The sequence below is a fragment of the Lynx rufus genome, unplaced genomic scaffold (assembly GCF_022079265.1).
Source record: "Lynx rufus isolate CCGP_SWC_20201006 ecotype Redwood Valley unplaced genomic scaffold, mLynRuf1.p SCAF_4, whole genome shotgun sequence".
NCBI classification, from domain to species: Eukaryota; Metazoa; Chordata; class Mammalia; order Carnivora; family Felidae; genus Lynx; species Lynx rufus.
This window is the reverse complement of record NW_025814856.1, coordinates 28,797,521-28,825,403: the sequence shown is the minus strand read 5'-3', so window position 1 is coordinate 28,825,403 and position 27,883 is coordinate 28,797,521. Positions and strand designations below refer to the sequence as shown.

General features: G+C 40.6%; 1 protein-coding gene across 1 annotated transcript in view; it reads right to left on the bottom strand.

Annotated features, from left to right (window-relative positions):
* The window catches only part of PTPRG (protein tyrosine phosphatase receptor type G), a 578,709-nt gene that overhangs the window by 530,386 nt on the left and 20,440 nt on the right, over window positions 1-27,883 (bottom strand). The window contains exon 2 of the mRNA XM_047095189.1: window positions 6,520-6,624. Coding sequence (XP_046951145.1) covers window positions 6,520-6,624 — 105 coding nt within the window. The remainder of the gene's footprint in view (window positions 1-6,519; window positions 6,625-27,883) is intronic.

The window sequence follows — 27,883 nt, the reverse complement described above, 5'->3', positions numbered from 1 at the left end:
CTTAACCCTACAACCAGTGGTCTTCTTCAAATATAAAGCCAACATACTCCATTTCCACCACGAAACCTTTAAATGCTTCCCCATCACTCTCAGATAGATGTTCTAGGTCACTGGTAGAATACTGAAAGCCTCTTCATGGTCCAATACTCTGCAATATTCCCTCAACTTCCTCCACCCTACCATATGCTCTACACTTACTGAGCTCCTTTCGTTTCCCCAGTCACTGCCAGGTCATTTCACGCCTCAAGGCCTCCTCATGTCCTGGAAAACACCTGCCCGTCTTTAACGGCTGGGATCAGGCAGCAATAATTCTGGGAGCCTCTCTGACCCCTCCCATTATAGCACAACACCTGACATACAGTAAGTAATTAATAAGTGTGTTCAGTGAATAAGTATCTTCTACTTAGAATGGTACATAGAGTAATAGGGAGTTATAAAGAGAGAAATAAAGTGTAAAAAACAAAGAGAGGTTGGGGTGCCTGGGTGGCTCAGTCAGCTAAGCATTTGACTCTTGATTTCAGTCCAGGTCATGATCTCAGGGTTGGTGAGATCGGGCTCTGTGCTGACAGCCTGGATCCTGCTTGGGATTCTATCTCCTCCTTGCTCTCTGCCCCTCCCCTGTTCATTCTCTCCCTCTCTCTAAAGTAAATAAGCTTTTTTTTTAAATTAATTTAAGAAAAAGAAAAACAAAGGGAGACTGATAAGGGAGAGGGGGTTCAGGCTAGGCATCAAAGTGGAGGGAACATTGAGCTGGGACTTGGAACAAGAATCTCAAGACTGATTCCTCCCCAACGGTCCGGTTCCATCAGATAAGAAGCTCTCTATTGCAAACGCAATGTCTCTAGGGAAATGATTCCCTTCAGAAACTTCACAGGAGGCTTTAGGAGAAGAGCACACAATACAATATTAATATGAAACTCTGAGGTCCTAATGTGGCTTCCATTCTCCCAATCACAAGAGCAGACTTCTACAGGCAGGTATATTTTGCTTTACCCTTCATAGGCATTATTAAAAAGAGGCATGGAAATTATATTTTAGGAATTTAATTATATCTTAAGTTCACCAGGGGTGCTGATTAAAAGGATCCAATGGGGAAGCCTTTTGTAAATCACCCACTAATTTATCTGAATTTCATGGCAGGATCCCCTTAGTGAGTCCTCAAGCCCAGACTCTGACAGGAGTTCATTTATCTGTACATCCATTCACCCACTTGAAAAATATGCACCAAATAGGCACAAAATGAGATACTCGGGCACACAGCAGGGAAAAAAAAAAAGGACTTATAATCCTCATCCTCAAGGATTCTACATTTCGCTAGGGAAATGAAACATACATCTCCATGCACCACATACTCACACGCACGTGCATTCTAAAACAAGATGTCTATATGAAGAATGTAGTGGGGTGGCATATAATTAAGAGCCAAATGGGTAATGCGTATTCCACTCCAGAGCGGGGGCCAAGAATTATAGCAGGTGCTTACATATGTTACATATAACCCTCAAAAAGCCATCCTGCAAGATATGTCCTCTTTTGGTCTCCATTGTACAGCTGAGTAAGTCACCAACCAGGACAATGAAAAGGGACCTTGGATGCCTCCTCCTATGATGTCCTGGCCACAGGTGGAATGCCTCTTAGAATAATCCTGCTTGACCACTGCTCAGCACAACACCAGACACTTCTTGCAGGCAGTTTTGGCATCACTCATCTCAATTCTGGATTCCTCTAACAATGAGAATTGTCCCCCCTTGTACTGGTTGATAGACTCTTTCTACACAGAAGGAACATGAGGTATGGATTACCCGAAATGCAGAAAATCAAACAGGGTAAGTAAAAAAAGGGTAGGAGAAGAAACCGCAACTTACATTTCCCCAAGTCTCTAAGGGGGAAGAGAAAAAACAGATAGCTTTATAAAATGCCTCCAATTTCCCCTTGAACTTGCTCCAGATTTGTTTCTCATTTCCCTTTCCGGCAACAATGACCTACCTAGCATTTGTTACTTTTTGTGTAATAATTACAGAAGTTCTGGGCAAATTCCAAAATTCATGAGCTGTCATCACTTCAAGTAACACAGAAAAATATCTGTGTCTTAGTCAAGTAAAACTAACAGAGAGATTATTTTAATATTTCCAGTGAGATACTCTTATTCAATCTTTGGGTTTTTTTTTCCAGTATAATTCTGAAATACATAAAGAGGTCTTTCCCCTTTTGTCCCTATCTTGGAATAAGGAAAATAAACCCAAAGATAGAAAGTAATCTTGAAATTACAAAGCTATTATTAACATTTAACAATAATAATATCTTACATTTATGTTCCACTTCGTATCTCTTATGCATGAGACTTTCACATTGGACTCAGATATTATGACCCCCCCCCTTTTTACAGTAGATGAAAATAAAACCCAGAGAGATAACCAATCTTCAGATGATCCCAATGGGACCAGAGCACGTATTTCCAGGCTCCTCAATAAATAGTCCTCTTTGCTAGATGTTCACAGTGGCATTGTCTGATAAGCCTACAGAAGTAAAGATTTTAGCATCTCAAATGTAACGAGGAAGTGTGCATTACCCAAAGTGATACGGACAAATGGAAATAACCTGGTTAGTCCTAATGCGAAAGTTACGCTAACATTAATGAACTACTGTCGTGACAATATCCCCAGCTCGAAAACTTGCACAACTCTCCTAAAGTGAACGTGGTGGGATGCCAGCAGAGTAACTGGGTCAGCATCAGGCACCAAACCCCACCTCCACAAAGGCAGCCTACTGAGCAGGACGCAGTAACCCAGGGGCACGGGGCCCCAGAAGCGCCAACACCCAACCCTCTCCCTGATCCAGCTCCTGTAGCACATCCTTCTCCGTTCATCTCTTTCTTCCTCCCCAGTCCTTTCCACCAGACTCCCTTCTGAATGCTAACTAGACTTGCTGAGGACATTGCAGCTCAAGGGAAAATGCAAGGGAGGAAAAAAATTTTTTAAAAAGAAGACATTTTCCAAATCTCTGAATTCTGTTTATGAGTCAGGCTAATATCTGCTCAAAAACCCAAGCTATCTCAATGTGAGCAGGAGTTGGTAAACCTTTTCTCTAAAGGGCCAGATAAAGATATCCTAGGTCTTTTGGTCAGTCTGTAGCACCTACTCAACCCCACCACGTAAGGGGCCGTAGGCAATACCCAAAGGAGTGGGCATGGTTGTGTTTCAGTAAAACTTTATACACAAAAACAGCCATGGTTTGTATAGTACAGTTGAGGATAGTTTGTTTAAACCCTCATTCCCAAATCCCAAATGGGGAGTTCTTGTGAATGTAACTGACAAAATTTAGCTTACTCAGCTCCCAGTATAACCAAGCGATCACCCAGTGGCCCGTCACAGGTACCCACTGAGAATTGCAATTAACAACATCAACAGCACCAAAAGTAGTTAATAATCATGTCAAAAACAGCAGAAATATTAGGTACTGGATGCAAGAGACTATGTTACTTTTCACACATATCATCTCATTTCATCCCCAAAACAACTCTATGAGGGAATCGCTCTTAATTATCCCCATTTCAAAAATGGAGAACCTCAATCTACAAGAAATTAAATGTCCTCCCAATGTCACAAAAATATTAGGAGACAGGGGCGCCTGGGTGGCTCAGTCGGTTAAGCATCCGACTTCGGCTCAGGTCATGATCTCACGGTTCATGGGTTTGGGCCCCACGTCGGGCTCTGTACTGACAGCTCAGAGCCTGGAGCCTGCTTCGGATTCTGTGTCTCCCTCTCTCTCTCTGCCCCTCCCATGCTCATGCTCTGTCTCTGTCTCTCACTCTCTCTCAAAAATAAATAAACATTTAAAAAAAATTTTTTTTTAAGTGTTAGGAGATAAAACTCCTATTTGAGCCATAGTCTACATGACTTCAAAATTCATACTCTCACACAACATACCCCCAAAGCACCAATGATATTATCTTAGGAGGAAGTAAGACAAATCTGTGAATTAGAGGCATGAAATTAAAATCTAGACCATCAAACCAACCTTTTAGAAATGGTCTGCTTCACTTTTGCTAAATTTAAAAACAATTCCCTCTACAAACAACGAGACTTTCCCTTGGCACACCAGCTTTCGAAGCAGCATTTATACCTAGAGGTGTATATACCTGTATCTCAGAGCAGACCTCTGGTCTACTGTGGTTTCAAGGCCTTGGTCTCAAGTGCCCAAAGTGACAGACAACAACCCCTTCCTGATCTGTCTTTGTCTATTGGCCAAATGCTAAGAAGTGTCTCTGATGGACCCAAAGTCTTGTTGACATGAAAATCGATATTCCAGCACTTTGGAGTGAAGCAACCATGGATACCATAGAATTTTCAGGAAGAACTAAGTTAAAGCATATGGACTATATACCATCAATTGATATCTGTCTCAATCTTTTCTTCTTCTTTTACTTTTTATTTTCTCCATTTTCCCCTTAAGGAAGTAACTTCTCTGTTTCTTCCAAACCACTCTATAGCCTTCTGGGAGATTCCTCGTATGACTGTCCTATCCCACCCAGGAAAAAAAAAAAAAAAAAAAAAAACTAGGAGAGGAGTTGACAAACTACAGCCTGTGGACCTTATCCAACCCTACCCAACTGGCCACCTAGTTTAATACAGCCTGTGAAGTAAGAATGGTTCTTCTATTTTTAAATGATTAAGGGGAAAAAAAAATAAAAGGAAGTATAATATTTCCTGAAACATGAAAATTATACACAACTCAAATTTAAGTGCTCATAAATAAATTTTTCTGGAAACCCAGCCAGTTTATCTAGGATTACCGATGGCTGCCTCTGCACGACAGTGGAAGAGAGACCACACGTAGCCTACAAAGCCTAAGATATTTACTGTCTGGAGTTTCTACAGAAAAGAGGTGCCAAAAGCCTGCCACTGAACTACTAGCCCTTCTGCTGATAGAGGCAGTTCCCAGATCCATTCCAGAAATGCATTCCGGAAATGCAAAACGGAGACTCATTAGGTCCACTGGAGTTAAGGATGTCAACAACTGCTCCATTCCAAAGACTGCACCACATGCATCCATTCTTAAGTGAGTGATGGCAAAAGTTTTAGGTCTTTCATTTCTTCCCTGCCACTTGAAATCAGAGATGCTGATGGGATAGAACTTCCAATTTCCTGCCTAACAGCATTATTATTCTAGATTGATGAACTGTAAATAGCAGGCCACTTTACGCCTCCTCCTAACTGATATGGGAGCCGCAGGGTACAAAATGATAAATTTTCTTCATGTTTCTTGGCAAGAAGCTACGTATATATGTAACTCTGGCCTTCATCGCGCAATTTCCTTCATTTATCAGAAATGGTGACAAAAAGGCTCTAATTAGATAATTCTAATCACAAGGAGTTGGGTGTGATGGAAGACTTCAGAATCGCTATCTGTTCCTTGCAAAACAAAACAGATAGGCTATTCTCCCCGTAGGGGCAGGAGATTTATCAATAGACAAAAGGATGCAAAAAGCCAATAGATAAGGTGTAATTAAAGATCAAGCCTATAAATTTTACAGTGACATAAATTTAACAAGATTTGCAGGTGCAAATTCAGGATTGAAAACCAGAGCATCATGATGAAAATAATGCCTTGCAATTCTATATGCAATGACATTGCATAAACACAGATTTATTATTAATACTAATACCCCATGCCTTCAAGCCTTTTCCTACAAATTATTTGAATTATTCAGTGCCACCATAATTTCCAAAGTTGTCTATCTTCCTCAGCCTTTCCTCCTTAATTGGCTACAATACATTTTCCATATATTTGTAAGCATCAAAATCTCGTTTGGAACTAACAATCCACCTATCTTACTTTTGATGGTTGCTGGAAGCATCATCCAGAAATGTCTGTATATTCTTGTAGGTGTTCATTTTTATTCCCCCCTTAGAATGTAAGAAAATTACTTGCAGTGTAACATTCAACATAATTTTAATAATGCTCTGTTGTCTCCACTGGCTTGAAGGCTAAAAGTTTAAAAGCAAAAATGAAAAGAACTGCAGAATGCCATAGAGGGCTGAAATATATTCAACTAACAAGATCTGACTTGAAAATAAAGTTGCATTTTTTTTTAGATTAAAGCACAACAGATCATTTTGATATGTGACGCTTTGTAATATTTAGCAGACATTTAGCAGCTGAAGACTAGCCTTGTATTTGCTGCTTTCTGAAATCACAGCCACTGAAAAGACAGAAAAGAAAAGGCTGTGTCTTTTGGGAAATTACATGTTTGGTACAATAACTCATTAACAAGTAAAGTTCAGAAATAAATGCAAATTGAGGGGGGAAAAGCAGGTTGAGAAAACAGGTGGGAGAGATAAATTAAGGTACTTATATAACCTTGAGGAAAAACAGGCTCCGGTGTTGCAACTTGTAGTGAACTACCAAAGGTTTGAACAAACAAGTTAGGTGTGAAACTGATTGAAAGAGTACTCTCCGGTGAGTTTCACGGGGTTGGTGACTGGCCTGTGTGATCCTGGTCGGAACACATCAACTCACCGGAGTAGGCCCAGTACGGGTCACCTGAAGCCTTACGCCTGCGGATCTGCGCTGAGCTGCCGTGTCTGTTCTCGTGCAGGGCCCCGACGTAGCCTTCTGTCAAGGCTGGAAGAGAGGGAGAGCACAGTGAGTTCACTGGACATAGGAAGGGTGTCCAACACACCTCGGGTGTCTTCCCAGAAGCACACACCTCAGGGATAACGGAATAGAACCTCTTGACTTACAGAAACACAACTATAGGATAACCTATACTACCTATAATATAGGTTAGGATAACCTATATAACCAGATTATCAGGATTACTACGAAGAGTAGTTTACAATGAGCCTTTCCTTTGAGTCACCAAGCATGGTGCACTAAGCCCCTGACATATAGTATCTTACACAGTCCGCAGAACACTACTAGACAATACATCGGTGGTCCCAGTAATGAGACCACTCTATAGATAAGCAAGCTGAACCTTACCGAAGTTAAATAACTTTAACTTGCCCAATGTCCCTCAACTAGTAGACTTGGAATCCGCAGTTTTTATTCCGGCTAGGTAGATAAGCCTAGGTCCTAGCCTTGAAAGGCCTCTAAGCCTTATTTGATCTTCACAGAGCAAGGGGTCATTTGGTCTCTTTTACAACTGGAGGAATTAAGGCTCAGGGACACTAAGTAACTGGTCCCAGGTAACACAGATAAGCACGCAGCCATCGGGGAACTGAACATGAGCGTGCCTGCATCAAAACCACGGCTTCTGCCATCCAAACACATCGCAGTGTAAGGCCTGGGAGACATCCCATGGTGAGTACACACCCTCCACATCCTTTAGACCCTAAACAGTCACCTGTTATACCTGAAGATATGAAACGCGAAACCCGCAAGGTCAACAATGCTCAGAAAAGAAACCTGTTTCATGATGTATTTTTGGAAAACTCATAATGATTCCAATCTTCTATGCCATTACAAAGAGCCTGCTACAGTGTTCAAACTCCTCCCCTCCCAACCAATTCATGAATGTAAATTTCCCTTCTTATGAGTCCACACCCGAATGCACTGACATGTAAGAACACAAATACCACAGGTGTCCAGAATCCAAAATGAAATGGAATTACACTTCAAACAATACATCCCAGCTATCTATGTTAATATTTAAATGCACCCAAACAAAATCAAGTGTGCTTTTAAAAAGCAGGGACAATGGTTAGGAGAACTGTAGATTCAATTTAAGATTAGGAAGGCACTAAGAAAACAGTACATTCTCCATTCTGAATTTGTCAAAGTAATGATAATGATGTCACCATGATGGCATATTAGGAAACATGTGAAGTACAGACAGTCCCCAACTTACGACAGACCGACCTGCCAATTTTTCAGCTTTACTAATGGTGCAAAAACCATACGCAGTCAGTGGGAACTGAACCTCGGACATTGGATTTGGATCTTTTCCCCAGGCTAGCAATATGCCGGATAAGATCTTCTTGCCCTTATGCTGGGCAGCAGAGGGCACAACTACCAATCAACCCCACGATCACGAGGATCACCAGCCAACACACCTCCAACCATCTGTACTCACACAGCCATTGTTTTTCACATTCCGTAGAGTATCCAATGAATTAAATGAAACATTCAACACAGTATTATAAGCTAGGCTTTGATGATTCAGCCCAACTGTACGCTAATGTAAGCATTCTGAACATGTTTAAGGCAGGCTGGGCTAAGCTAGGGCATTCAGTAGGTTAGCTGTATACAATACATTCTCAGTGCAAGATATTTTCCACTTACGACAAGTTTATGAGAACATAACCCCATCGAAAGTCGAAGAGATCTGTGCTTTAGGCTTGCATGTCAACTCCAAACACTGGTTTAAAAAAAAAAATGCTTGAAAAGTAAACCTGATACTGATACCATTTATGTTTGTTCGTTGGTCCTGAACAACAAAAATTAAAATTTTTGTTGATAAAGGTTTAGGTAGCCACCATGCAATCCATCCTACTATTTTGCAGATAAGCCATGCAGAGATCCAGGAAGTTGACCATTTTAAACTTCTAGAGATCAAAAATAAAATTTTCCATCTCCTACACTCCTATTTTTTTCCCTGCATTAAAGCACACTACATAAATAATTGTTCGGCTTATTTGTTTTCTGTGCATGTGGGAAACTTTTTTATGTATCTGTTTAATATGCTTCTTAGAGCTAGTTCACTCTAAATAATTATTCCCAAATAATCCTTCCTCTTTCTGTCAAGGCAATGAGCAAAACACTGCCTTGAACACAGAAATGTGACCTCCATTAGGGTATGTGGTTGAGCCTGAATTTCCTTGCCTGTTAAATGAAGCTAAAAGTAGCAGCTTCATAGCATTGTTACACCACCACCACAAGATACTGTGAGCAGAGCAGCTAAGCACTGGGCACAGAGTGATTCAAAAATACCAAATAATAGAGAAAAAATTTGTTACAGAGACTCTGATTTTGTCATTATCATACCCACGCCCCATAAGTCTATCTGTTAAGTCATGTAATGGACAGTCTATCCTGTCACCCCATCCCTGCCAGCTCCAAGGGGGCCTTGTTTGGCTTAAACCAGCCAATCATTGTAAACCATGCCCTTGGTCCCAGTGACATGTTTGGCAATGGGGACATCAGTCAATCAGAGATTCTTCCTTCTTCCTGGCGAGGTTAGGGCAGGATCCAGAAAGCCTCAGGAGCCTAGCTAGGGGTCAAGGAGAAGATGAGGAGAGGAGCTCAAAAATACAACCACACCAGGGGAAGCAAAATCTATAGATCAATTCTGCTGACAAAATTAAAGCCCATGACAAAGGTAATTTGAAACTGTTCCTGTGGGAAGCTTTATATTTACATGAACAAATTACCTGCCAAAGCTCCCTTTTCTGTCCCTTGTATACAAAAGATCCCCAATTGATACTATAAAGGTGACCTTGGTGACCTTCAAAACACCTGATCATCAATTTCTCCATGCATAAAAGGTCATTGTTGGACTAGAGCTCTAATTCTCAACTTGGATGCTTTAAAAACAAAACAAAAGCAAAACAAATAATCTATGCCCTGGAGGCTACCACTTAAGATTCAGATTCACTTGATCTGGGGAGGCACCAAGATACAGCATACAGGTACTTTTCTTAAAGGAAGTTCCAGGTGATTCAATTTTGAAGTCAGAGATAAAAATACAAACTTCTCTGCTGAGCTAGACCAGAGAGACCCCCTTCAACTCTGACATTCTCTCAACTCATCCTCACTGGAACCTGACTGGCTAAGTTAACCCTGGGAAAAGGCTGGCCAGGCAAGGATGAACCGCTTACTACAGAAATCACACGGGTGTAGCATCAACCTCAGAATGTGGCTAAATCTGAACTCAACCAGAAAAGCTCACACACAAATGAGCCAGATGTAAAAGGAAAGAGGAATGGAATCATCCTCAAGGATATTCATTTATACCTTTTACAGAAGGTGTTATCTGAAATCACAATCTCTACAACCAATCCCCCTTTTGTCCTGAAAAGGAGGTGCTTGTCATTTTCCAGAACCTTTGAGAAGACTCGGGTGGGGAACAAAGGAGGACAAGGGCTGCCAGAACCATCTCTCATGGGTGTTGCTTTCGTGTGGGCAGCGATGTTAGCCATCCTGCAGGAAAAGCAAAGCAACAGAGCCCAGAGCTTCATCAGGCAAGCAGGTTTGGGGATCCCACACCTGCCAGCTTCCAAAGCCCACTGAACTATTAGTGGAAAAAGCAAACCTACAAAGACGTATCCAATTCAAGAAACAAGGGAGGTATAACCATCAGAAGGTCCTCCCCTGGCACTGCAAAGTAATGGAATCCATACCCCAACGAGCAGTTGCCTTCCCAGCCATCCATATGCAGCACACTGTGAACTAAGGGGCCTCAGCTGAGGGGCAGAGCTGTCTAAAGGGAGTTCACTTGGGACAAAAAACAAGCCGTGTGTATTGGCTGGAAACAGGCCAACTGACAAGAGGTAACGCGGAGGGCAGGGCTATCCCAAGGAAGGCGGGCTAACCCCGTCTTCATCACACCCCCAAAAGTACGGAGGTACAATGTGAGCTGCACACAGCAAGGTGAAGAATGGGCAAAAAACCTGCTTCTGAAGGACATGCTGTGTGGCCTAGGACGGGCTCCAAGCTCCCCAGAGATAAGGAGCTCTCAACCTACCATCCATGATGGCGTCCGGAATATGGTAGGTATTCGATCATGAGTGAGTGAATGACTACACACACACATGAACAACAAAAAGGCTGATAGTGTCTGTGTTGGGGGGGGAGGGGGATAAGAGTGGGTGCGTCTGTGTATATGTACATGTGTGTATTCATATCAGCCACAAGCAAAACCACGACCTTCCCACTGCCTCACTTTCTAGTCGCTGCCCAATTATCACAATAGCAAACATCTAAAACATGAAGCTGGAGGAATGATCTGGAATTCCTCATAAGCGACTGTTTAGGGAGGCAACTCAGAAATGAACAGGGAGGCAAAGGACTTTATCACCCCAACACCAGATTTCTTTTTAACACATAAACTATTCATTAAAGATGACTATATTTAGTTTTCCTTTTTATTCCATCCACGTCAGTAATGTGTGATTTCTTTTTCTCTAAGAACATAAGCATGTACAAATGGCACTTCTATAATTTAAAACAAAAGAATTTTACTCCCCTCTTCAAATGTATTTTCATCATATAATAAGGTGTTTTTTAAAAAACAATTTTTAGAAATTATTTGAACAGCACTCAAAGATGTGAATTGAGTATACTAAGCAACATAATATATTACTGGCAAGGAGCAGAGATTTGCAAAAGAAACAGTCTGAGGTTCCCAAGTAAAGATACAGACTCAGCACCCCAAATTCAATCAATTTTAATACTCTTTGTGTTCTTTAAACTCAAACAGCCAACCAACAGCAGCATGGCAATGATATGGTAAGGCTATGAATCATGCTATTGATTTTCAATATCTTCTGTGCAGAAAATTAAATTATGCAAATGCATGCCTTTACGGATCCTTACCTTAATGCGAAATTACATACTTGCTTATGTCAGCAACTTAATTACACAATTAAAAATGGAGCATGCTTACGAAAATATGTATTTTCATTCTTCAGAACAGACAAGAAGTATAAATCTGCCTATAGGTATCCTGTGACTAATAAGAGGGAGGAGTCAGTGTTGTGCAAACATGTATTCTATCAAGTTCTACAGCACCAAGCCCACTATGGTTAATGGAGCTGAAGTCATCTGTCAGCAGAAAGCTCAGGAGGGCTTTTAATGCTGTGATAATGCTTCAAGGAATTGGGATCACCGTGATGGAACAAATGTAGAAGACAAAAAGGACATCCAATAGTGCACAATGCTGCAGACTCCACCTCAAAGAGGTAGTCTCCAGTGCGACTTCAACCAACACACACACACACACACACACACACACACACACACACACACACACACGGCTAACACACCTGGGCAAGAGGAATATCAAACCCGGGCAGCCTTCGAGGGTCTGAATGGTATAATAATGAAATGAGTTTAGACAGTTAATACCCAGCTACTCCCATCATCCAGGAGAATTTGAGCCTCTCAATTTTTACAGGATGAAAGTGTAGATTTCAAAACCAATAGCATTAACTAGCCAATGATGCTTATGCCTCACTCAGCAGGAGGAAGCTTTAAGTCAGTCGGTTGCTATGCAGAGCGGGAAATGAGTGACAGGTATTTTCATCAGGGAGATTTCATAAACTCTACCCCCTCTCAGAACTTCTCCGGAGCCTACCTCATTTCCAGCCTGAAGCAAAAAAGATAAAAATGTTTCCAGACCCAAAGGCCCAATCCTTTCCTATAAAAATATCCAAAGAGTTACCTACCACTGAAGATATCAACGGAACTGTTTCCTATGTGCATGATTTAATTTCCCAGAGCCACCGGACATAGTTTATAACAATAAATGTTTGTATTCTGGGATTATAAAAGCAGATGTGTATCCCATCTGCCTTAACTATATCTTCAGGAGGATTCTATGTAATCTTGACTCTCAGCGTTTCCCAGAAATTTTGACTTGGGGGAAATAAAAAGAGTTTCAAGCTGTCTGAACTCTACTGTGTTAATTTGCAGGCAGAACATTTTTCATACAAAGAGACCAGCCCCTCTAAACACTACATTAAATAACATTCCTGACGTAGTGTCTTTCCTTAGGTTCTACTGTCAAAGAGAAGGGTCACTAAATCTACATGGGAGAAAACTAAATGCAGTTATGTAATGATGGAGACCGTTTTCTTCCAATACTGCAAATGCGTGAATTGAAATCCCAGAGTACAGCCAACGTCTTGTTGTTTTTTGACAAAGATGATACATTTACACATGCATTTGTGTCTCCGAAAATGAGTGGAAGTCTGAGACGCCCACCGAGAAAGACACACAGTCACTAGGCATTTCAGCACATCCACAGCATTCCTTCAGATGACTGTTATCATCTCACCATACTGAGCCACCAGTGTCTACTGGATGCCAGCTCTATCAAGATCTCCTACAGGGGCAGAGGCTATGTGCGGGTGAGACCAAAGATTTATGATGAGAACAGGCCAAAGTTCCACATACAACATGGTCACACATCTTGTACCCAAAGCAAAATAGTTTAGTGACCCTTGAGGGTATTTCCACTTAAATGTATGTCCAGTTCTAGGTCATTCCAAAGGACTCAGAAGCCTAGAAGAATCAGTCTGTTTCCATCCAAAATTGAAAACATCAGAACAAAGAAGTTCTGGTTCTCTAGTGCCAGAATGAAAATTACTTAAGATGATGGATGGATGGCTCTCACATAGAGTCCTAGTTCTCTGCCAGAGTTACTGCCAAAAATAAGCCCACTAAAAATAAGTACAGGCACTCACATTTTCACATCCAGAATGCATATTTCCATAATGGCAGACAAGCAGTTAAGCGGGCTGTTTATATCTATTATAACAGCTCATACAACAAACAAATTAAAGATCCCTCAAGGATGGCAAAATCTCTAACAAGCATAATTTTCTCTGAATTTTAAAAAGCATTTAAGAACATTAAATCCCACACAATAGTCTAAAATGAATAAATCTTTATCTTTTTTGTGCCTACAATGGGCAAAAGTATCAAATCATAGTTAAAATAATTAAATATTCTCATCAGCCTTTCATTCCTTTGTGCCTGTATTCCAATTAATCGTAGTAAAATGTACCTGGTGAGTGTCCCAAATGGTAGAATCAAGAAGTACGTCCCTTTGTAACTACTGCATTACAAATGGTCCCTCCAGTTGTTTGTGATACTGAGCTCACCTCAAACACAATAGACTATATTACAGTAGATTACCCATTTTATCATATTCAAATGTACTTATTGTCCCAGCTACAAAAATATATATTTTCTTCACCATCTAAAGTGATAAAGAGACCTAATATAGAGCCATGACTTTTTCTTTCTTTTTTTTTTTTAAGTCAAACAGATTACAAGGGAAAGAGGAATTGCACAGCAATGTAGTATCCTAGGGGAAAAAAGGACACAAAGTAGGTTATAAAAATGACCTTACTACTTAAGTCACGTAGAGAAGCAAAAGACTGATCTTCTCTTTGTTACTTTACTCTCAAATAACACTGATTACAAAAGGTAGAATCTAGGGATGCCTGGATGGCTCAGTCAGTTGAGTGTCCAACTTCAGCTCAGCTCATGGGTTCAAGTCCCGCGATGGGCTCTGTGCTGATGGCTCAGAGCCTGGAGCCTGCTTTGGATTCTTTATCTCCTTCTCTCTGTCCTTCCCCTGCTTACACGCGCTGTCTCTCTCTCACTGTCTCTCAAAAATAAACAGTAAAAAAAATTTTTTTAAAAACACATAATCTATTTTTTTTTATGTTTTTCTTTATTTTTGAGAGACAGCAAGACAGAGTGTGAGCAGGAAAAGGACAGAGAGAGGGGGGGAGACAGAATCCAAAGCAGGCTCCAGGCTCTGGGCTGCCAGCAGAGAGCCCGATGTAGGGCTCGAAATCACACTGTGAGATTGTGACCTGAGCCGAAGTCGGACACTTTACTGACTGAGCCACCCAGGTGTCCCAAAGCAGAACCAATTTTTTTAACCAGACAAGACTAAAAGAGTCAAAAAAATTAGAGCCATCTCTCTACTATTGACTATATCCTAATTTAAAAACTTCAGAAATAAAAATAGATGCTTTGAACAAGTCCAAGGAGAGGTACACTTAGAGAACAGATTTATACAAAGAGTCCTTATACATTTGTGATAAAAATCTGAAAAATACCAAGGTTCACTCCTCCTTAGAACCACCCTTCTAAAACAGAACTGGACTCCTGGTTTCAAATATCTTATAGCATAAGACAGCAATAAATCAACCGCCTCTTCTGATCCACTTTAATAGTGTTTGGTTCTCAAAGAACCAAGCCTCTTGATTCTACAAGATTATCAACAAAACAAGGGTTAGTCACAGATAGGGCTGTGGTAATGTCAACTGCCACAAATCTGAACTTCCAATTTTACAACGTGCCATCACTCTGAATCCTTAATGGTCAACAGAATTGGCAAACACAGATCAGAGATTATACCCTGTTGGCCACTATGTTGAATACAGCCACCAATCCCTCCAGATAGTTGGTTTCACCTATGGTGTGTCTGTGTTTAAGTGTTTGCCAACATGGGGAAATCCTGAGAGAACCCCAAGATCTGTATTTTTTAACGCCATCTGGGCTTGGTTCCCAAATAGCAACAATACGTTTCTCTGGGCTTTGTTCCCAAATAGCAACAATACGTTTCGTGAAGAGCAAGGAGCTCTTTCCAGAAGAACCATAACCCCACCCAATCCTCTTTTATCATTTATATTTCCTCTCTAGTCTCTAGGGCCACCTGAGTTTGCCACCCGATGCCTCACCCAATTAGAAGCTTTTCGCTAACTCCCCTATTGCCTATGTGGCAGACATTATTAAAAGCACCATCAATAAATACATAGGCTCCTTCAATTCTTCCAATAACCTTGTGGCTTACATACAATTACTCAGAAAAGGTGTATAACATACCCAAGAACACAAAGCCCTGAACTGGACATTACTCTCAAACCCACAAAATTAACACTAGACTTCAATTATTCTGCACAGAATTGAATTTTACTCATCATAAAAGTACCTGTGAGTTAACGGCTACTGTATACTTGCTCAAAAGTGAAAAACGGCTTTTTCTACGTGGGTCTCAGAAAACTCAAAACATACTAATTTTATTTTTCTTATTTTTTTTTTTAAATTTTTTTTTTCAACGTTCATTTATTTTTGGGACAGAGAGAGACAGAGCATGAACGGGGGAGGGGCAGAGAGAGAGGGAGACACAGAATCGGAAACAGGCTCCAGGCTCTGAGCCATCAGCCCAGAGCCCGACGCGGGGCTCGAACTCACGGACCGCGAGATCGTGACCTGGCTGAAGTCGGACGCTTAACCGACTGCGCCACCCAGGCGCCCCTCTTATTTTTTTAATGTAAGCTCTACGCCATCATGAAGCCTGAACTCATGATCCCAAGATCAAGAGTCATATGCTCTATCGGGGCTCCTGGGTGGCTCAATCGGTTAAGCATCCGACTTCGGCTCAGGTCAGGTCATGATGTGAGTCGGAACCCTGTATCAGGGTCTGTGCAGACAGCTCGGAGCCTGGAGCCTGGTTCAGATTCTGTGTCTCCCTCTCTCTCTGGCCCTTCCCCTTTCGAGCTCTGTCTCTCTCTCTCTCTCTCTCTGTCTCTCTCTCTCTCTCAAAAATAAATAAACATTAAAAAAAAATTTTATAAAAAGTCATATGTTCTATCGACTGAGACAGCCAGGCACCCCTAAAAACATAATTTTAAAAGAAAGAAGTTTTCTAGGCTATTCTTCCCACTACTATTGGCAAATGTCTAAGATAAAATCACGTTCCAATAATACTAACAGAAAAACATAGTGATTTTTCTAACATGATGTGGAGAATATCCAATTACAGTTATATAAACATTGGTCATTGTCTATAAAAAAGAAAGTCACTTCTATTCAGGCAGAAATGAAGTTACAACTTGAGTTGGGAAACAAAGTGATACAGATTACTAAGCTCTCTTCATTCATATTTTCCTTTGTTTAAAACTTGTCATCGTGACTGCCTGAAAAATTTTTATCCTTGAGAAACAAAAAATAAACCTCCTAACTTGGGTCTTTTCAGTAGTTGACTCATTTATAAACACACAGTCCCTATGAAATATCAAAAAAAATATCGAAGGAAATGGGTATTTTTTTATAGAACAAAAATAAATAATCAAAGAAAGCTTACTTAAATGCTACTGAGTGCCTATTGGTAAACCAAACCCTGCATAATGTGCCCAGTAACAAAAATACTAATGAAGATAATATGTAACCATGGTAGACTGTTGAAAACACATTGTAGGGGCACCTGGGTGGCTCAGTCAGTGGACCATCCGACTCTTGATTTCAGCTCAGGTGGTTATCTCATGGTTCATGGGATCGAGTCCCATGTCTGGCTCTGTGCTGACAGCATGGAGATTCTCTCTTTCCATCCCTGCCTGGGATTCTCTCTTTCCATCCCTCCTCCATTCATACGTGTGCACATGTACACACTCTCTCTCAAAATAAATAAATAAATATGGAGGGAAGGGGAAGGGGAAGGGGAAGGGGAAGGGGAAGGGGAAGGGGAAGGGGAAGGGGAAGGGGAAGAAAAGAAAAGAAAAGAAAAGAAAAGAAAGAAAAGAAAAGAAAAGAAAAGAAAAGAAAAGAAAAGAAAAGAAAAGAAAAGAAAAGAAAAGACAAGACAAGACAAGACAAGACAAGACAAGACAAGACACGACACTGTAGGCATAAGCCCTAAGTCCTGGGCTTGAGGATTAAATACAGAAGGCACTCGAACCATCACACCCTTTTGCTGAACACACCAACAGTGGGGACAAACCTGACTGGCTTAGTAAACCCAGAAACCTGTAACTTCTGGAACCATGTAAAATCCTGCCAGCCAGCCACGCAGTGGCCTGTAGTTATCTATTCGCCAGAGCTTTCTGCTTCTGATCCTCAAAGTGTCTACTCCATCTTCACACTTATGATATATTTAAGTTGTTCTTAACTCCTCTGGCTAAAAAGAGAGTTTCTCAGGAGTTTGGTAAGATGTGGGCAAGTATTCATTGTAGTAGGATGCTACTACATCAAGACATTCAATAATGCATGCCCCACATTGCTCCTGCCCTCTGGGAGTTTCCAGTCAAGTAGTGGGGCCAATCAATAAACACACAAGTTAGGGGCGCTTAGGTGGCTCAGTTAAGCATCTGGCTTCAGCTCACATCATGATCTCATGGTTCGTGAACCCGGGTCAGGCTCTGTGCTGACAGCTCAGAGCCTGGCGCCTGCTTCGGATTCTGTGTCTCCCTCTCTCTCTGCCCCTCCCTTGCTTGTGCGCTTGCTCACAGTCTCGGTCTCTTTCTCTCTCAAAAATAAGTTTTAAAAAACATTTAAAAGTTATAAGTGAAATGCATGGTAAAACAAATATGAAAATTAAATGAAACACACACAGTACAGTCATTGAGAACACAAGTAGAGAAGAAATGTACTTAGAATAGTCAAGGAAGGAGACATCATTTTAGCTGAAGACACTGGCAAGACGAGAGGATAGCATCCAAGGTCGAGGAACAGAAAGTAGGATTTTGAGGCAGGCAAGAGTATGGGATAAGAAGGCCAACCAGGCCAAAACTTGGGGAGCTAGTTGAGGGATAATAAGGAGGTTGAGGATAAGGAATGGCAGAATCCTACAGAACCATAAGGGGCTTTGAAATGACCTTGGAGAGGCACCCAAGGGCTCCAAGGGGGCAAAGAGGTCTGATATATGCTTTCCTCTAACATGCCTTTATTGAAATGTAATAGTTTTTAGTATATTTACAGATCCATGCAACTGTTACCATAATCTAATTTTAGAGTATTTTTATCAATGTTTTCAAAAGGTGACTGTGCTGCGCGGGGAACAGATTGGAAGCGGGCAAGAGCAGAAAACAGCGGCTCATCAGCGGGGCCCCCAGGGTGAGGCGAGACAAATCATTCATTAATTGTGTACCTGCACCTGTGTGCAGGGGGGCGGTGCTGCTGGAGGCAACATTTAGGAGAGCAAACAGTAGCTTAATATTTACAGTTACCTGGCCAAAATCCTTCTTGACTCTTCTAGTTTTATTTTGCTAATGTCTTCTAAACCCTCCCCTTTGCCTTTTTCACCTGAATTAGGATTTGCACTAATGTGATGAAGCAACTAATTGCTTATACAGTACCTGTCAATAAAAATAGATTAACAGTTAATGAGAAGCAAACCAGATACAACTATTTGCAAACAAAATGAGGAAAAGAAGGCAAGAATACTCATTATACTGTATTTTCTCTTGGAGCTATATGCTGCACCAAATTATACCCTCAATATCACATAAGAAAAATAACTATCTGCCCACGTGATACTTGTAGAACTACAAACCATACTATTATGGATGTCAGGAGAGACTTAGGTGTTTTTTTTTTTTTTTACGGGCAATTTTATTACTGCTTAAACATGGACACGTGAGTGGCTTTAAACCCAATTTGACTTCTCTCTGCCTCGCCAAACAGTTCTTACAAGAAACCTCTCTCTTCCACCCAGTTACGTATAAGCAATGAAGAACCTAAGTAAAAGATAATTAATGAATTAATTCATCTCTGCAAAATGACAAGGATTTTTGTTTTTAGCAACTGTCCCGGATTGTCTATCATCACGAAAATGTATTCAGGGACAAATATGCTTTGTGGGTGGTAGGCAGATATATTACCAAATATACCCTTCTCTCTGTTATTCAACGTGCATAGGATGACTTCTCCCTCCTAAAACACTGGGACACAGGCCTCCCATCAGCTTTATTTGATTCAGCCAACTAGACTGCACTTGGGGTTTTTAAAGTAAAAAATAATCCAAGGAATTTAATGTTTCTGGTCAGAATATCCCAGGGCTACAAATTCATTTTTGTTATCTCCATTTTTGTTAGGTGTTCGTTTTGCTTCCTTTCCAGCAAGAATGAGGTTTGCTTTGTTCTCTTCAGTTGAAGAAAGAAATCAGAAGAAATATCCTGCATTCTGCTTGCTTGAAGAGGAGTTATTAACTAGAAATAACACAATGCAAGTCTCAACGAGAGTAATTTGAAAGGGCTATTACAATCTTAAGTAAAATGATTTAATTAAAAATTCTAACCACATAAAAATTGTCACCAGATCACATCAAGATGGCAAAAGCATATCTGTCTGATTCTGCTTTAACTAGCTTTAAAAGCAGTTGCTTAAACTAATTATATGGGAGAAATTTTTCCCTTGTTTGGAAAAGGAGCTATTTAACCAATGGTCTTTTTCTGGTGAAGAAATGGCAGCTATTAAATAAGTAGAGTTTTTTTTTCCTTTTTTGTTTTGGTTGTGCTTTTTCTAAAGCCTTCTATGACTCTGACCAGTTATACCCCAAGATCCTTTTGAAGCATCAAATGGAACAGCAGTTTTATGACTTCAAAAAGCTCAAATCTAAAATTGAAAGTTTCAGTTCAATATTGCTTTTTTCCCTCTCAATATCTATTTGTATACAAGGCGTTGAAATCAATTGCAAGGAGACTTTTCAACTCTGAATTTAAATCCTTTTACGACTCTGCAATACAGTCAATCAAACTGGGACTGGGAAGGAGAACAGAAGGACAGTTCTCTTTTTTTTTTCTTTTTTAAATAAATATAATAAAGTCAAAAGGAATTATGTATCTTTGGAGGCTTCCCTATTAGGCAAAACTGAACGAAACAGGGGCGCCTGGGTGGCTCAGTCAGTTAAGTGTCTGACTTCGGCTCAAGTTCTCACAGTTCATGGGTTCGAACCCCACATCGGGCTCTGTGCTCACAGCTTAGAGCCTGGAGACTGCTTTGGATTCTGTGTCTCCTTCTCTCTGTGTCCCCCTCTGCTCGCGCTCTCTCTGTCTCCGTCTCTCAAAAATAAATAAATGTTAAAAAAAATTTTTTTTAATTTAAAAAATGAATGAAACAAATTGTTCCTCTGATTTTCAGACAACCGATAAGAACGATGTAGCATAGGCAGTAGAAAACTCTGGAACAAAGTGGTACAACACATGTACCCAAACTACAGGACTGCAGATTACAGAAATTCTGAGTGAATTTTGAAAAACAAACACTGCTTTAAATATTACTTACAAAGTTTTATTAAGCACATTTGCTCTTAAATATCGCCTCTGCATAATGAGTGAGTATTAAGTGAAAAGGTGAGAGCAAAGGATGGTATTAGAAGCTGCTGGAAACCTCCGGGTTTTTCTTTTGTGCCAGGCCCACGTTCAGGTTAATCCATTCTTTGATATTTAACACAATGGAGCCAGAAAAGCTGCAGATTTCAGGTTTTTCAGAAATCATGCATGACATTTGAGGCTTGTTCAGGAACCAATGTTTCAGAAACAGGAAAGGTACTCTGTGAAATCCATTTAGGACTTTCCACCCTGCAAAGACGTGGGGGTTGAAAGTTCCTTTAATACAGGCACGCTGACCAGAGTACTTATTAAAATATTTTTACTCAAAGTGAAGAGCTGCTCAATTCCAGGACAGGACACTGGAGGAAATGGAACGATGAGGCGAAAGACCTCATGGCAGAAACAAAGATAATTTTAATATGTTTCAAGAAAAAGGAAGTATTTTTTTTAACCTTTTTTTAATGTTTATTTATTTTTCAGAGAGACAGAGACAGAATGCGAATGGGTTAGGGGCAGAGAGAGAGGGTGACACAGAATCCGAAGCAGGCTCCAGGCCCTGAGCTGTCAGCACAGAGCCCGACGCAGGTCTGGAATTCATGGACCGCGAGATCATAACCTGAGCGGAAGTCAAATGCTTAACCGACTGAGCCACCCAGGTGCCCTGAAGGAAGTGTTTTTTTAAACCTTACCTCAATGTCAAAGAAACCCATTCATTCCTAAAAGTCCCCCGTGTGGCTTCAGTTTCTAAAATTAAGGTAATTAGCGAAGACGCAGAGGATAGCTATTGGGTCCATAGCCCCTACTACGTACGGGGTGGCCAGGCTCCCCAGGTGGATTATCTCATTCAGTCCTCACCAGACTCTGAGGGGTCAATCCTCCCACAACTACCCTTTCCAGAGGCACAGAATGGCAAAGTACTTTCTCCAAGTCACATTAATTACACTGTCCACGCAGAAGGAATTCAAACTCGGACACCCTGAACAGGTAGTGGACAGGAAAAATAACTGAGGCACCCCTCTCAAGTCTGGGGGCCTGCAACGTGGAAATAAGCAACATGCATATTAGGTCCTTTCTGAAAAAAAAATACAAAGGCTCAAACATAAAACATGAACACAGAACGTTCTGCACTGACACCAAGTGACCTGTGAACCAGTACTCTCCTGGACAAATCTAGAATCTAATTATACATATTCTGTCTCCCGCTTAGTGTTAGTTAGATGCCCCAACCCTGAGTCCCAGAAGCAACGTTTTTTTTTTGACTGTCCTTTTTAAGAGATTTCACAGTGAAAGAATTCCCACTATAAAAACTTTCTAGTTGCCACTAAAAATACTATAATAAAAGTGATAATTCCTCAAAATTATTACGAGGCTTGCAAGGAGAATTCTAACACTACAGCCTACACAGGAAGGCATTACACTAACAGCAACTAACTGCTGAGAAAACAATTCACTTTCTCTAAAACAGAAAAGAAGAATGTTCCATGTAAGCATATGTTCACATTTAAACGGAGATGTGGGGATTAGAAGAAGCATGTCCCATAGAGCAGCCACTAGCCACACAGGGCTACCCTGGGCGGTGCTGTACGGATGAAATTCACACAGGATTTGGACACAGAGTAGGAAGAAATGACTGCAAACCGTCTCATTAATATTTTTCATTTTAATTACACGTTCAAATATTTTGGATATACTGGATAAAATAAATCTGCTCCATCTAAAATGTTTGAAACGTACTGCTTTAAACATTTCAAAAGCACAGTGAGAATCAGTTTTAGTCCCTTTTGCTCCTGTGCCAAGGACACAATGTGACCTAGAATACTTTAGTGAAACCCTCCTTCTTCTTTCTAGCTACTTCATTCCCCCAAAATATAAAAATTCAACTTCTTTTTTTCATTCTTCTATTCAAGAAACTGTTAATTCGGTTTGGGGGGGGGGCTTGCATAAAGACATATGGTCCAATGTGAAGGCTCGTAAATGCATCAGGAGGTCTAATGGCTTGAAGTTGAACACTGCAGGAACAATTATCATTGTAGTATTTGGCATTCTGGCCATTCTCTTTCACAGAAGGAACGAAGTTTCGAGAACATACTGCATATACAAAGGGAACAATTTCATTTTAAACATATTATTTCTGGAAAACATAACCAAATGAATCACCATGTTCAACTGGAAATACAGTTTCCATCTTACAATGACCATGAACATTTTCCAGGTAACAAGATTTTAGGACCTTTCCCAAAACCTTACACCCAAAACCAAACTTACTAAGAAACCGAGGCATTCCTGGGAGTGCTCAATTCACCATTGATCTTACGTCAGCTAACTCTGTGCCCACCTCTTTAAATTTTTTTTTTTAACATTTATTTATAGACAGATTGTGAGCAGGGGAGGGGCAAAGAGAGAGGAGACACAGAATCTGAAGCAGGCTCCAGGTTCTGAGCTGTCCACACAGAACCTGATGCAGGGCTCGAACTTACGAACCGTGAGATCATGGCCTGAGCAGAAGTCAGATGCTTAACCGGCTGAGCCACCCAGGCGCCCCTGTGCCCACCTCTTTATAAGAGAATAGGATGTCCCTTTGGACACTCTGCTCTAAATGCCCAAATCACTGGTTTAAATGTTGGTGCAAGAATACACCCCTGAGAACCTGAACGTCTTGGTCTACAGTGAGATTCCAGAATAAATTTTTAAACCAATTCTTTCTGGGATCAGACACAGGTTGTCAACAAACCACATTCTGAACGACACCAATTTGCTCAAATCTCCAATACTGTAAATCCACTGCTAATGCAGAACGAGGAAAATGAAAATCTTTTACAAAATAACTTTAGAAAAATCTTTTTAATGAAGCCCTCTAAACAGACCTGTCTGCAGAAAGCCTGGAGTTAAAAAGTGTGTTCTGCATTTCTTTCTGCTCTGGGTTTTGAAGGTCATGAGACTCACAACAGATGTGGCCTGGTTTGAACCATAAAGGTCTGCATGGCTAATAACAGTTAGTATGAAAGCACAACAGCTGAGCCACCATGGCTTCAACAGTTGGTGGGCTCCAGCCCAGCAGGGCAAGCCCCCGGCTCTGCCAAAACAGACGGCATCCCTTGCAGGCAAGCTGCCCAAGCTTAGAACCAGCAACTTATTTGCCCCAAGGTGGTCAGAAACCCATTCCATCAAAGAAATCCCTGCAGACCTGAAGAAGACCTGTCTAAACGTATCTAAATAGCATAATAAGATGCACCACACCATCATTTTCTTGGAGCAGATGAAATAATGCATGAAGCTTTACTTTGCTGGCAAAAATCCTGGAACCATGAAACTGATCAATAATCACATGATCACATACCTAGGCATTTCCACAATGAAGTCTGTTTTTAATAGCATTTATTGCTTTTCCTGATTAGAAAAGCAATAAATACTCATTGTATGAGCTCATTAGGTGAAGTGCATTAATGAGCAGAGTACATTAAATAGGCAGACAGTACATAAAATGCATAAACAAGAAAGTAAACATGACCATAACCATTGTGAAAATTTGGTATATTTCTCTCCTCTGTTGCAATAATCAATAGGATCATTTTTTTTAACGCATAGTCATCTTTCAAAAAAGGGTCAATATTAAGGACAGCATGGATGGACCTAGAGGGTATAATGCTTAGTGAAATAAGACAGAAAAAGACATATGATTTCACTTAAATGTGGAATCCAAAAAAAAACCCAAACACACACAAAAATGAGGACTCTTAAATACAAAGAACAAACTTGTGGTTGCCAGAAGAGAGGCACATGGAGGGATGAATGAACTAGATGAAGGGAAGTAAAAAGAACAATCTTCCAGTTATAAAATAAGTCACGTAGATAAAAAGTAGAGCACAGGGAATACAGTCAATAACATTGTAATAACATTGTATGGTGACAGATGGTGACCACACTTACAATGATGAGTAATGAGTAATGTACAGAATTGTCCAATCAATAGGTTGTACACCTGAAGCTAATATAACATTGTATGTCAATTACACTTCAATAAAAAAAAATTGTGTTAAACCTTTTAACTCCCATATGTAAAAGTAATGCTCGTTTCCATAAAAATTAAAAGAACCACCACCAAAGTCCTGAGACTTTGCCCTAACCAAACCGTCCCATCTATCAAAGCAGGGGACTGGAAAAAATGACTAGTATGGTCACTTCAAATTCGGACATGGTCTAATGTGAACAATGTTGCCTTGCTTAAATCATCTAAATTGACCAAGAGCCAACATGGCCCACTCTATGGAGCCCATAAACATAGTATGCCAATCAGCTGCCAACACTGACAAAGGGAAATGACTTAGTACAATTCAGACTTTAGTCTTTAAAAAATTTTAATATAAAGCCGTACTGAACCATAACTGGCTTGAGATGGACAGTTGTAAATCTTGCCACGATCCCTACCAACCATTACTCTTTCCCCAGCTGGGATGCCAGGTGTTAAATGCCAGTTGTCCCTGCTTCTATGCTTAATACTGTAAGACCCTTCAGTTATTTGCAGCGTGCCTCTCTAGTTCTTTTAAGCAAGTGGGTTTGTGTTCCTTTAGCAAATATCTAGTAAGTAAAATGACAAGATACAATTACAGGTACATTTTTATTCTTATTACAGGACATTTTTATTGTTTAATCTAATCTTCAGAGCATCGTACAAAGTAAGCACCACCATTCACCCCATTTTAGGTGGCCAAAATAGAGGTTTAGAGATTAAGAGATATGCTCAAGGTCACGTAGGTAAGACATGGCAGAGTTAGGTCCAAGCCCAGGACAGCTAAGTAATTGAATTTGTTCAGGAATCTGTAATTGAGTCTTCTCCAATCACCCATTCCTTTTTGCTGGCATGCACAGTAAATAGGAAAGGCATAAATGCATTCTAACAGGATGAAAGAAAGTGAGGAGGGAGGGGAGAATGGACGTGCCAAATGCTAACAGAGAAGGAGAGAAGCAATGAAAATATCACAAAGAGTTCAAGTGCAACCAGGCAGACCAGCCATCAACACTAGCCAAAAGCAAAACTGTAAAGCAGATAAAAATAAAACTCAAGCATTGCTGGTCTCCCTGAAGCTTCACAAACCATTGATGAGAAAAATTATCCAAAACATAGAAATTAGGTAAAGAGAATGCAGAAAGTCCCTTTCAATTTCACACTGGAGCTGAACTCACCCAAAATAATTTAAGTAACTACGGGAATGTACCACTGTTTAACTTGCTATTCACTAAGATTAAAGGCCAGATTTGGTTAAGTTACACATTAACCTGGAGATTTCAACGCAGTTCAAGCGGGGGGGGGGGGGGGGGGGGGGGGCAAAAGAATTAGTTTATGGTTTTGTAACTCTGTGGGATATTAACCAGTGTTGGAGCTAACCTAGGAATCATATTCTGACGTCCTTTATTAGCTTAAAATACCTAGTTCCTCTAAAAGCTCTTCTAACCAGCTTTACCATATTAATGATTTGAACTTGATATATACTAATTCTGTTTGTGTAAGAGTCATGTTTTTAACTTCTGAAAATGATGATCTGACACTGCAATAATGTAAACCACCCTCCCAAACAACCTAAGCCCCAGGCCTATCCTTTTCTTCCCTTCCATTTCCAAACAAGTGCACTCAGAAACATGCCATGGAAAATCAAATTAAATTCTATAGTTCAACCTTAATAAGTGGGTGAAGTTTAACATACCACGAACTCAAGGGAACACACAATCTAATATAGAAGATTTCTGGAGATGCAAATATACAACAATAATGACCCTGATGCTGAAACCTCAGGCATCAGAACAGGTGATTTGGAGGACAGGCACTGAAAAAGATTTAATTCCACCACTGGTCTTTAATGGATTATAAAATGGTCTTGTAGACATCTTCAAGATCCTATGTAGGAAAAGATATATGTAACAATTATGTTTAGCAATATTTTGGTGTTTTCCATTTAATGGTACTAATGTCCATTATAAAAATTGAGATTTTGGGGCGCCTGGGTGGCGCAGTCGGTTAAGCGTCCGACTTCAGCCAGGTCACGATCTCGCGGTCCGTGAGTTTGAGCCCCGCGTCAGGCTCTGGGCTGATGGCTCGGAGCCTGGAGCCTGTGTCCGATTCTGTGTCTCCCTCTCTCTCTGCCCCTCCCCCGTTCATGCTCTGTCTCTGTCTGTCCCAAAAATAAATAAAAAGCGTTGAAAAAAAAAAAAATTTAAAAAAAAAAAAATTGAGATTTTAATAACATTCTCCAAAAATTACTCATTCAGTTTTTCTTTTTCTTTTTAAAGTTTATTTATTTATTTTGAGAGAGGGAGAGAAAGAAAGCAGAGGAGGAATAGAGACAGAGGGAAAGAATCCCAAGCAGGCTCCATACTGTCAATACACAGCCCGACGACACGGGGGCTTGATCCCACAAATCGTGAAGATCATGACCTGAGCCAAAATCAAGAGTTGGACGCTTAACCAACTGAGCCACCCAGATGCCCCAGTCATCCAATTTTTCTAGATATATTCTAACAATCAAATCCTTCATGTTACAACCATTAACCCATGCATATCTCTATCCATGGTGGAAAAAAATCCCACCAAATCAGAAATGCAGCTCTTCTCAGATTTATGTTACAAGGTCATAGAGTATGATGATTCACTGGAAAGATTAAACTGGAGAGGTTAGGTTAAATGTGTGGGGAAGGCTTATCCTCTCCCACCCATCCCAGCCAGAGTCATAAACTTCTGGCTCTTCTCCAGGTAAACTCAACAGTGCCTTACATGGTACCAATAAGGCAAACACCGGACACTGTTGCCATCATGTGCCTATCCTCAGCCCAAGGTTAATTATCACTCACATTTCATAGGACTCTCCATGGAGCCAGACCTTGTCCTCTCAGTCCTGCTCAAAATTGGATTCCAGAAAGAGAATAAAATAGATTATAAGTGGACATCACCAATCCATTGGAGTTGACCCTAAGGATAAAATGTGCCACGTTAAAGTGCAGACTTGTTTATTCTTTTTAAATTTATTTATTTTAGTAATCTCTGCACCCAACGTGGGGTTTGAACTCATGACTCCAAGATCAAGAGTCACATGCTCTTCTGA